At 34.5% G+C, this 12,239-nt stretch overlaps 1 protein-coding gene across 1 annotated transcript; it reads right to left on the reverse strand.

Moving 5' to 3' along the window:
• Positions 1-4,929: 4,929 nt before the first annotated feature.
• Positions 4,930-7,656, reverse strand: LOC108366095 (uncharacterized). Its single transcript, XM_017620383.1, has 2 exons — positions 5,907-7,656; positions 4,930-5,833 (listed from the first exon to the last, which is right to left on the reverse strand). The coding sequence occupies exons 1-2, from the start codon at positions 6,747-6,749 to the stop codon at positions 4,976-4,978; spliced, it is 1,701 nt and encodes a 566-aa protein (XP_017475872.1). The 5' UTR covers positions 6,750-7,656; the 3' UTR covers positions 4,930-4,975.
• Positions 7,657-12,239: the final 4,583 nt, after the last annotated feature.

A 12,239-nucleotide genomic window follows, 5' to 3' on the forward strand; every position in this document is an offset into this window, starting at 1 on the left:
ACTTGACCCTTAACCTTGCGCGTTGTTGCACTTTACACTTGACACTTAAACTTGCGCGTTATTTTTTTGTTTTTCGAACCGTTGAACCGAACCGAAACCCCGGTGCAAAGACCAAAAAGACCGCTTTGACGAACCAATCCAAAAGTGCAAAAACGGTTCGAACCGCTGTACCGAACCGACCAAATTTTTCATCCGGTTCACGTCCCTGCATGATACAATATATTTTCACTATTACCAAGGGATTTGAGAAAAATTAGATTTTCGACCCGCCCTAATGTACATAACAAAAGAAACAATTAAGATAAAGTAATTTTTAATAAATTCGTCTTGAATTCGTCTTCAACCCGCGCAAACATCAAATCCACTATTTGTGAACTTTCTCTTTGAAACTTTTCTGTTCATTATTTTTTCTTCAATTGATCTTAGTTTTATTCTTACAATTGTTGATTTAACTGCGCATTTTTATATCTTTTGACATTTTCCAACTTTCTTCAAATCAATCCCAAATGAATTTCAAATGTAAAATTTAAACCTCGATTTAAATTTGAGAATCATTTGAGAAAAAGATTTGATATCAAATTGAGAAATACATTTTCCTCAAACGTTTAAAACTGTGTTTGCTGGGTAGTTATAATATTATAACTAACATATGGGTTAAGTTTCGGAGTGCTATGCTCATCGGTCCGCCTTTTACGGCATTTTTAAGGTGTTTTTGAGGTTAAGTTTGTATGGATGGTATTCTTTGAAATTACGCTAAATTTTTGAGCGTAAAAATATATGGAAAATATAAAAAATATATGGAAAAAATTCGTAGGTATATATTCATTTGTGTTATTTTTAGGATGTTTTAAAGCATTTTTGAGGTTAGGTTTGTACGGGAAGTATGCATTAAAATAAATCAATTAAGTGCATTTTTTGGAGTTCATATACAACGTTATTACAAAAATATGGACAAAATTTCGAACTCATATATTAATCGGTGCAATTTTAATATCATTTTTAAGAGGTTTTTAGGTTAGGTTTATATGGGAAGTATGCTTAAAAATAAATCGATCACGGCAATTTTTCGTTTTTTCTTAATTTGTGTCCAGAAATGTGACATACGGAAAATCGAGGTTCTACGCCGGTTCCTACTAATCTTTTCCAAAAATGTATGGGGCTGTACCACTGTGTAGGGTAGTGGTTAGCAGTGTGCGCTATCATTTCGCAGGAGCTACGTTCGAGACCAGTTTCCTACCAAAATAAAAAAAACTAAAAACAAAACAGTTTTTTTTCTGAAAGCAGTCGCCCCTCGGTAGGCAATGGCAATATACAATCGGAGGTATTTGGCCATGAAAAACAGCTGCCGAGAATACAGCTATTATTATTATTAAATGTTGGAATTCGGCTGTTGGAACCACCTGAAAGCTATCAAATAGTACCATGCTCCTATGCATGTGTACATTAGAGTGGTCCACAAAAATTTTCCAAGATAGGGCTTGGGGCACCTTCCAAAATTTTTCTTCTTGTTGAAAAAGGTGCTGGTACCAAACTTTACGTTTCTAAGTATAAATGTAGAGGATGCTCATTATGCTGATATTTTACTCTACAAGTATTGAGTACATATCGAGCCCTAACCGCCAAAACAACGTAAGCGACATTTTTTTCAAAATTTTCTTTTTGATGCAGAAATGCATCTAGATGCTCTAGGAATATTTCTGCATCAAAAAGAAAATTTTGAAAAAAATGTCGCTTACGTTATTTTGGCCGTTAGGGCTCGATATATTAATGAAGCAATTGGTTAAAGGCGCAACGACGTAGCGTAGACGTAGGTTGACGCAGACACGATCTACATTATGGGATTCGCGTGTTAACGAAAACAAACCACCGCATGGCGGTGACGTTGCCATTGTTTCTCTCTATCTTTCAACAGTACGTCAACGTACGTTTACGCTATGTCGTTGACTGTTTGCGCTTTTGGAATTTAAATTATCTAAAAAAATATCACAAGCTTCAGTTGTCATGGCACCAGTAGCATTTTATAATAAGAGAAGAAGTCTGATGAGGAAATGTGGTGGTTTCCGAAATAGCTATCACTTCTACCATTTTTTCAAATTATTGTTGCTTTTCCACAATAAGTTTTCACTGAAAACGGCCTCGAGCTCATAAAAATTGTTGAATATAATTGTTATAAAGGCCATAAAAATAACAAAAACAAATAATAAAATAATGTTAAAAAATATTTTTGTAAAACAAGCTTTTATTTAACAATTTTATTTACAATCGAAGGAATACAAACAAACAACAAAACAAAATTTTTTAGAAAGAAAATTTTGTCAAAACTGCACTAAAATAAATAAAATAAAATAAGTTAAGGTCTCGTTAAAGTTACTAGTTACATTTATTGAAAGGAGTTACTCAAACTCTAATGAAAATTACTAACAATTTGTACTAATTTACTTCGTTTTTAAAAAACCTTGTCGGCGAATTCAGCGTTCATGCATAATTGGATAGGTATGTATACATATGTGTGTATGCAGATATTTAAATGCCGGTTCGTTATTCGCACGGCAAAATTTTTTAAATACGAAGTAAATTAGTACAAATTGTTAGTAATTTTCGTTAGAGTTTGAGTAACTCCTTTCACTAAATGGCTTTTAGTAACTTTAACGAGACCTTAACTTTTTTTTTATTCGTTTTAGTGCAGTTTTGACAAAATTTTCTTTCTCAAAAATCTTGTGTGACACACCTTTATTTTATTCCTTTGATTGTATTTACATGTTAAATAAAAGCTTGTTTTTAAAAAATATTTTTTTTTTAATTATTTTATTTTATTCATTTTAGTGCAGTTTTAAAAATCTTTTGTTAAAAAAACTTTTGTTACACTATTTTATGTTATTCCTTTGATTGTACATGTTAAATAAAAGCTTGTTTTTAAAAAATATTTTTTTTTTACGTGATATATCTTATTTTTATTTATATAATGAAAACAGCTCTTATAAAGATTTTATTTTGTTGCTTTAAATAGAATAGTTCTTTAAATGTAAAGTCTATCTTAAACTGAAGCATTTTCATCTACCAGTACACCATTATCGAAGATTTCGACATCATGCATATAATATGTGATCGATAAAGCAGTTCTTGTATTTAACCGGAGCTTCCGATTTGTGTTAATCAGACATTGAACAACGGGCCCTAAGGGCCAATTTCAAATGAATATTTAAACGGCACTTAAGTTTAATTGTGGATTGCTGTTTAAATTCCATTTAGCTTTCGTTGGGTTTCAGATCAACTTTATTTAAATATGCCAATAAATTGGCAGCACTGCTGCTAGATCCTTGAAATTTTTGTTGCATTTGCTTGTTTGTTCACATTTTGTGCTGAACAGCTGATTGTTATTTAGTGGGATATGGTTGGATTGATTAAACAACCTACCAATCAATGTTGGTTGTTTGGTACATACCCAGGGTTGCATATCTCATATTTAAATAGCTAATATTGGCCATTTAAGTTCAGATTAAATGTATGATCTAAAAATGAATAGTGAAAGTTAATCAACAATCTCTACTTAAGTAGGCCACCTGAAATGGGCCTAAGCCTTTTGACCACTTCGGTATGTTAATTATAGACAATTATTTTCCGTTTATCTTTACCATCCCATGGCACACGACTGCAGCATTATCCACATCGCCTTAACAGTATTCAGAAGAAACACATCGTACACAAGGCTGCCAACTTAGCTCAAACCGTGTCATTTTTGGGCGTATTTTACTTCAAATGGCACTTAGTTTTTCAATTTGGCACTTTTGAAAAATAATAATGGCTTTGTTTCTTTTCTTTTCTAGCAGATAATTATCAGAAAGAAGAAGAATTGGGAAAATTGAGGGAATTACGCTCACAGAGAGCGAAATAAAGAAATAGTAAAGAAACGGAAAACTAGCAGAAACCAGCAAGTAAACAGCTGATCGATGTATTTGACTATTGAAAATATTTGGTGCGAATTTTTGGTTATTCATTTTGACAGCTGCTAGTTTCTGCTAGCAGAAATTATCAGGAGAGCCAAAAAAATAAGAGCGTAAGACCGAGAGAGCTGCTAGATTTTTGGGTTTAGAAACGCTTTCCAGCAGAAATTAGTGATAATTTGTAATAATTATCTGTTAAGAAACAAAGCTAATATTTCAATTCATTTTTGTGAAATCCTTTGCGTGTACTTCTTTTTGTCAACTAAAGTTTTCTAATTTCTATAGTGTATACAAGTGGTTTATCTTACTTTGCACTGGACTTTTGTTTTAGGAATGTGTTTGTAATTTTATTGCTAAATGAGAAGAACTAAAAATAATGACAGCTTTTTTGGCACTTTTTTTTTCTATTTGGCACATTTTGGCACTGGTTTATCCTCGATATGGCACTTCATAGCTAAGTACAGTTGGCAACCCTGATCGTACTAGCTGAAATATTTCCGCCTGCGCGATAGTAGAAGTACCTATGTATGTACACTAGGGCGGGTCGATTTAAAAATCGCTCATTGCTCTGTGAAAATCGTATTCTAGCGATCAAAATAAGAAACTTTGCCGAAGGAACCATACCTCTAAAACGAACTCTGATGTCCCCCAATTTGGGTCGAACTTTTGGGTAGGGGCAAATTTTGAAAAATCCCACTTTGACCCATTTAGAGTGCTCCAATCGAGTCCAAATGTATGACCGACCCCCACTAACTTTGGACGGCCGATCCACCCATGCCAGTGGCACACCCCCTGGAACTCCCCTGGGGGGTTCCCCATACAATCATTTCAAAAAATCACCATTTTTGGCCTTTACATGAAAAAATCAGCTAAATGGCTATGTTTTTTCTTTATTTTTATTTATTTATTTATAATAATATTTATTATTTATTTATAATAATATCTATTTTTTCTCTTAAGAAATTTATTTAGTCAGAACATATGTAAATGAAAAAATTAATTTAAGTGAGTTATAGAAAAGAAACTAAAAAAAATTATTGTTTGAAGTCTTTTTTACTTTCAAGTCTGGGCAATTTCGCACGGCTCTCTAATGTCGTCGCCATAACAGCCTCTACATTTTCCGGTATAACCCGTTTGGAAACGCTAGCTAGCAATTGAACATGTCGTTCCGTTCCTTGTATGTGTGATGGAATTTTTGGATCATTAAACGGTGGATCATCTTGATTTAAATATTCTTTCAATGTATCGTACGGAATGCTTCGCGTGAATGGTGGTTCAAATACGATATTTATATCATTCAAATTGATCATTTCCGTATAACTTGTGCAATTAAAGTTTATATCTGTTTTTTTATAAACTCTAAGTTCCATTGGCTCGTCAACATCGGTTCGATAGCGTAGAATTTTCTTGATGGCACAGTCGCGCTTTTCTTTGCTATCATCAAACAACATTGATAACAAGATATTTTCCGAATGCGCATAATATGAATTATCTTTAATTACTTGATTGACAATTTTGCGTAAACGAGGTTCTAGAAATCGTGACCAACCAATGAACTTGAAAAATAATGCACTGCCGTACACGACAGAGCTGTAATACTTGATATTGAAGTACATTGGCACATAACATTTAATTATAAATTCAACCAGAATTCTTAAATTTGCATCTGGATTTTCCGTTGTCACATATAATCGCAATAATCTAGCGGCCTTGGTGAGCCACCGAGAATGTACAATTTTCCCTGGTTTGATGTTAGCCAGATCCACCGGAACCACGCCGCTAGAAATTGCATGGGCCATGTCGTATAAGTACTTCGAATCGGTGGAAAATTCAATTTTTTCTGGAGCAGGGGGCATATTTTGCAACTCAATTTTCTGGAAGCCGTCCACCACCTGAAAATATATAATAATAAAATAATTAAAAATGGTTGACAATTATAATAAATGAGTGATAGCAATAACTTACCGGAAGAGTTTCACAAGTTTCGATTTGACGGCTCAGTTTTCCGGTTGCCGATCTTGGTCCAGTGCTGGTTGATTTATCCAAAGCTTCAAACAAATGCCGAAACGGAAGTTCGTTGAAGTGTAGAAGGCAAACGAACCAATGCAATGGTCTTTTTAACAGCAATTCGAATCGTCGTATAATTCCACCGTGTGGGCCAGTGTTTGTTGGCTCACCGTCAGTGCATATTCCAATTAATGCATCCAGTGATATATTTTTATCGTTGAAAAAACCATTTAATTTGGTTGTTTTGTATTCAGCGGTTTCATGTTCCAGTCTTACGTAACCAATCAATTCAGAATTGGGTTCTCTCAAAATAACAAGATGAGGTTCTTTTACCATCCTAGTATGATACTTCTCATCAATTTTATCTATCGTTAAAGTATCATCTTTTCTGCCATCGAATGAAAACGCTAACAAATTGGTATCATCTAACCGTTTGCGAAGCACTTCTTGTCTGCATTTCTCTTTTTCTCTGCGAACTTTCGATTTATCCATGATGAGAGGTTTCCCATGCTTATCTTTAATTTTAAAATCTTGCAAAAGAGCGGTTCCCAATGCTGATGCTACTCTGTCAGGCACACCAAATCTGTCACATACCAAGGCAAAGTTAAAACAATCGTATCTCTCTGTGTATTGTGAACTTGTGCTTCTATCCATATCTTCTTGAACCGGTGGCGGTGCGTATGTTGAATCATCGGGATCTTGGTATGTTGGCATTGATGACATAGACGTTGCTCCTTGCTCTTCAGTTTCCATCACAAATGCATCCATTGTTAGTCTTCTCTGATTATGTTGATCGTGCATGAACTCTTTGAGGCGTTCGGGAACCCAGCCGCATGCACATGGAGCTGCCTTCAAATCGCATTTACATGTTCCAATGTAAAAAATTGTTTCCAGAGATTTTACATACTCTGTAAATTGTTGGGTGTTGTTTCTTCTCTTGATTTGCTCTTGATACTTGTCAAGCAATTTATTCAATTTATTAAATACACTTTTTTCAGCATTATTTCCATACCAAGTTTTTCCCAAATTCCAATCAACTTATCTTGTACTTGAATAGTGAATGATTTATGGGAAAACTTTTTTTGTTCTGTTTTAGCACGTTCGCTTAAGTAAAAATAATATCTCAAGATATCCAGATGGGTTGGTAAATTAAGATCAGTTAAATCAGTAGACACACCAAAAACAGTAACATCATGCTTGGGTATATGACCCATTGGGTTTTCGATAGTTGTTGATGTAGTTGCTTCATCTTGCGGTGTAGAGGATGGTGGATTCATTGTAAACTTTTTGATTTGGAATGGTCACTTCACTTATTATTTTTTTTGAAATATTTTTTTATCTGAAATTAGCACTTCACACTTTGAGTTCTTCACAACGACTTAATGCATTCACAAAAACTGTTGCGTTATATATGGTCTACGAGACGAGGTAATAAGAATGAAATGGTAATTTCAATTCTACCTGCTGTGTCTTGTGGTGGCTTAAAAAAAACAACACAAGCAATTTTACGATCTGCAATTGTGTCACAGTGATACCTTCATTGTTTAAAAGGGTTGCGGTGCATTCCAGTGATACCTTAATTGTTAAAATGGTTGCAAAAAACGCGCATTTCTTAAGAAGGTGCCTTAAAATACCCACAAAAAGGGTTGTAAAAACAACCTTCATTTCTTAAGTAGGTGCTATAAAAAAACTACACAAGTAAGTTTACGACATGTAAAAGTTTTAACGAATTTTCATATTTTGGCGTTTTCGTACGCAAAAACTTGCAAAGTAGGGGAAATTGAGAGAGCGAAAATGACAGCTAAAGTTGCAAGTTTTTATTGGATTTTTACTGGATAAATTTTTACTTGTAAGAATTTTCCAGTACGGAAAACAGCTGATCGGATGTTGCTGGATCCAATTTAAACTAATAAGGAAACTGTTTATGGGTTTCTGTTGTTGAAATTTACAAAATAAACCAATATAAATATAAAATATATTGTTTTATTAGGAATTTGCTGCTAATAAACAACAAATTGATCAACTGTTCATGAAACTTGCAAATTATTACTGGATTTGCGTTCGCGTACTTTTTTGTAAATTTTTTCTTTGAGAGCGAATTCTAAGAAATTAAGTTACTGGAGAGTTGCTGGCAAGTTGCTGGATAATTTGTAAACAATGACAACTAATGTAATTCATAACAGAAGTGCTTAAAACTTAACAGTTTGGCAATTTAAACACTGTTGAAGTTGATTTCCTTACTAGGGTCTGCAACTATACTTCTTATTTACTACCGCCGGCAGCTTTAAAAATTTTATAGAGGTTTTACGTTCTTTGGCAAATTACGCTCTGTTAGCCATACATTTTACTATGTTTTGACCGCCTTTGTATCAAGACCCCTGGACCATATAGGGAATTCATTTATATTTTAAATTGCATTGTCATCGTGATTGGAACTATTTCTAGTCTCTACCTTGTCGGGAAGTTAGTTTAAAATCTATAGGAAATTTCCGCGGGATGACCAAGTTAAATATAAGCTTGTAAAAATCACCAATATTTTTGCCTGTTTCACAGCGATCCAGTAGCGGATTTCAAAGTCATTGAGCACCCTGTATTGGTTACAGTAGAAAAATTAATGTTCGTAGCAGGGTTGTTGCGAATATTCGCATTCGCAACCGCGGAGCTTCCGCATTCATTTTGACATTCGCATTCGCAATAATGTGGGGCTTTTGCGAATGTATATTTGGCAAACAAAATGACAAATTTAAGCCAATATTTTTTGCCGCACAAAGGAGTATTTGTGTAACAAATCTGGTCAAAAGTCAGATTTATCAATTTTGACAAAAGTGTCTTTAAAGTTTAAACCTATTATTTCTTAAGCTATTTAACCGAGCTATCAATGTCCACACAGTTGTCCTCAAGCATCGTTAAGTATTATTAAAATGTAGCCAAGTGCAACCTTCAGGAAGCCATTCCAAATTACTCCCAGATGTATAAATTTCAAGGTTTGAAATCGTAGCTGCTCGCCTTTTTCGATTGGGGCATATCTCAATGAAATTATGCCGAAGTCAGATAACTAGACTGAATATCAAATGCTGGATACAAGTTCGAGAATGAAAAATGTAGCCACAGGAAACATCCTGAAAGGGCTTTTCAATGCCCGTAAAATAGGAATTCCAATGTCAAAAAATCATATATGATCGATTAATAATTTCTGATACATGAAATGATCTTTACAGTACACCTATACCACTTTTGACATCACCTAGGACTAACGACGTGGAGGAAGTGGTTATTTGGTCCCTCTTTTTTGTTTTTTTTTTTGTACATTTTATAAAAAAACGGGGGGCCTTTTAAAAAAGATAGCGCAAGTGCAAGATTCTGACTTTGAAAACAGAATTTTGTGCGAAATTTTCATTCCTGGAAAATAACAATTTATTTGCCATGTCCACCTTTTTAGCTTGCTATAAACACAAATTTTTCAAACCAGTCGCAGAAGAAAGGATTAAAAGTGAATTGCAAGAACTAAAATCGAAAAATCTGATGGCGTTACAGCTTGTCCAAATTCTGAATTAGCCAAATTAATGAGAATGAAGAATTCTTTCGAAAAAGCTTTAAAAAAACCTGACACATCTGGTTTGGATTGTGAACCGTGTTTACACAACGATCTTGCAATGATACTAGATTCCTCAAGTGAAGATGAAAGGCAGGAGAATACATCCAACATTCTCAAGTTTCACATGAAGATTTTTGTCGCCTCGAGCGGGCATTTATTTAGAGGGGTAGGTTTTATTTACGACCCTTTAAACAACAGGCTGCAACCTGAAAAGACAGCAGCAATACTTTTTATTAAATATAATGTTCCAGTTTTTAAATTAAAGTACTCAATAAAATAAAAGTTATTAACTTTTGCATTTCTTTATTTACCCACATACATCACATAATTTACTTACCTAACTTATTTCTTAAAATTGCTTGACATCCGCATTCGCATTCGCATCCGCATCCGCGTATGTCTAAAATTCCACATTCGCAACATCCCTAGTTCGTAGGTATAGATATTACAAATATCAAAAGGAAAATACTGAGGGAGTGCCCCGTTTTCTAGGATGCAATTTTTTCCCCCACTCTAGTGTACTTGTTTTCAAATGTTCAGTTTGGTAAATATTTTAAAGTTATTGTTAAAATTAAACAATTTTATCGAGCTTCAGGCAAAATAAGCTGAATTCTCCACTTGAGCTTGGATATAAATTTCAATTCAAACATTTAGTCAAATCTTGGAAAAAATATTTCCCAAAGACTGGAAAAAAGTTGGAAAAATGTTTGCTTTGTGCATATTGGGATACGATTGTCTGCTGGGTGGCTATGTATGCATATGCACATATGTATATACATACAAATCACGATTGAGATTTGTATCATTCTTGCATACAAATGTAGGTACATGTCGTGCTTTGCTTTGAGCAATGGTGAATACACGCCATTGGCTCCATTCCTATAGTTGTTGTGAGTTTGGTAACTGCCAAATGATTGGTCTTTCATAATTAAAAGAAAACGTGCTACAACTTATACTAATTAATTATCGAGTTTAATCACTGTCAAAATATGTTGGGAGAATACATAAATTTTCAGTGAAAGCTCAATACAAGGTAGGTGTTTTGTTGAAATGTAGGCTGAGTTCCAAGTTGGTTTAATGCAAAGCATCAGCCTCTTTTATTTCTAAACTATAACTGATGTAAATGTCCAATATGCGCAACCATGTTCAAATGCCGAATTGCAACTTGAGTCTTACTATTTTTGGATTCATATGCACCTACCTATGTAAGTGCGTCCATTTGTTTTTATGCATGTATATGTATATGTACATACATATGTGCATTTGCATATTTTCGTTCATAAGTACCTACATGGCAACTGACAGACAAGGTTTTTAGGATGCCTTCTGCCTTCATACATACATATGTACATATTTACCTATAAAAATATGTATGTAGATTGTTTTCTATTTAGACCCCCACCCCCTTAAGGCACTTATATAGCTTTCCAATCAGCTTCAGTCGGTGCAATGTTGAACAAACTCATACAATCGCATACACATACGCATATACGTACATACATATGTATGGAGTAATGGGGCTAGTGCTCACATTCGCATTTTCAATTCGCAAATCCAACTTCGCAAACTCGTATCCACACACTTTCGTCATCGACGTCGTCGGAAATGTGGTTGCCGTCGTCGTCGTCCAATACCATCCCCACTGCCACCAAATACAACAACCAGTGTGCAACTCCAGCGCCATTGCCATATCCCTAAACATACTGTCTCATTGGTTGTTTTTGTTATTCTCTATGTTGTTGTAGTTGTTGTGTTGTACTACCTCGCACTCGTACTGGAGTGCTGAACTGTATTGGATTGGATTCGGATTTTTTGCGTATCTGTGAAATTGTTTGGCCCGTGTCGTTTGTTTCTCTTTCAATTTTTTCTTCGATTTTATTCAAAGCATTTGCAGTGTTGTTGTTGTGTGCCTCATTCGGTTCTTTGGCGCTCTTCTCGCTTTAGTCAAATGTCCACAAAAGTTCAACTCAGTTGTGTGACTTTTTCAATTGGCTCCAGTTTCACACGGCGGTTTCGAAAACGTGGCCGACGCGAATTTGATCTTTTGACGCTTTTCGTTGGCGTTGTTTGTTTGTGAGTGCGATAATGCGAAACCCCTGCCGCATAAAAACAAGTGGAACAAAACAATGATTATGGAAAATTGTTTAAAGTGCTTGTGGTGTACAAATACATTTGCACTCCAATAAATGCACATTCGTAGAAAATGTTTAAATAAGCCAATGAACAAAATTAACAAGTTATCAGATTGTGTTGTTATGTACACGCTACAAGTACAACAGTATCTGTTAAAACAACAGTGTCAATAAGAAAAGAGCTAAATACTTATTAGAAAATTATACAACTGAGTCCCTTTAAAGTGAATCTGTACAGCAATAGCACTCCATTCCACTTCATATTTCCGCACAGTTCATCCCTTAAAATCCAAACAGACATGAATGTAACAACACCTTAACAGCGTGTGAAATCAGACTCAGTTTGAATGCGTGTTTCACCGTCGGCGTTTACTTATTCGATTATGGTTTGCAATAACAGAAGATAAGCTATAAAAACGTCCATCTGTAAGAATTGCACCAGACATAAAATAAAATTTAGATCGCTAAATATTAAATCCATAATGTCGTTAAACTTACGTTTCGTACGTTTCCATTATGAAATTGATTTGTCTTCTTTGAAATAATCTTGGATGAAATGAAATG

This window comes from Rhagoletis zephyria, unplaced genomic scaffold, assembly GCF_001687245.7.
Source record: "Rhagoletis zephyria isolate East Lansing unplaced genomic scaffold, Rhagoletis_zephyria_1.1 Rzeph_scaffold_02136, whole genome shotgun sequence".
NCBI classification, from domain to species: Eukaryota; Metazoa; Arthropoda; class Insecta; order Diptera; family Tephritidae; genus Rhagoletis; species Rhagoletis zephyria.

Excerpts from the sequence above, each read along its gene's own strand:
- LOC108366095 (XM_017620383.1), bottom strand. The coding sequence starts at position 6,749 with ATGCACGATCAACATAATCAGAGAAGACTAACAATGGATGCATTTGTG. Across the intron at positions 5,834-5,906 it reads AAACTTGTGAAACTCTTCCG|GTGGTGGACGGCTTCCAGAA; the intron begins GTAAGTTATTGC and ends ATATATTTTCAG.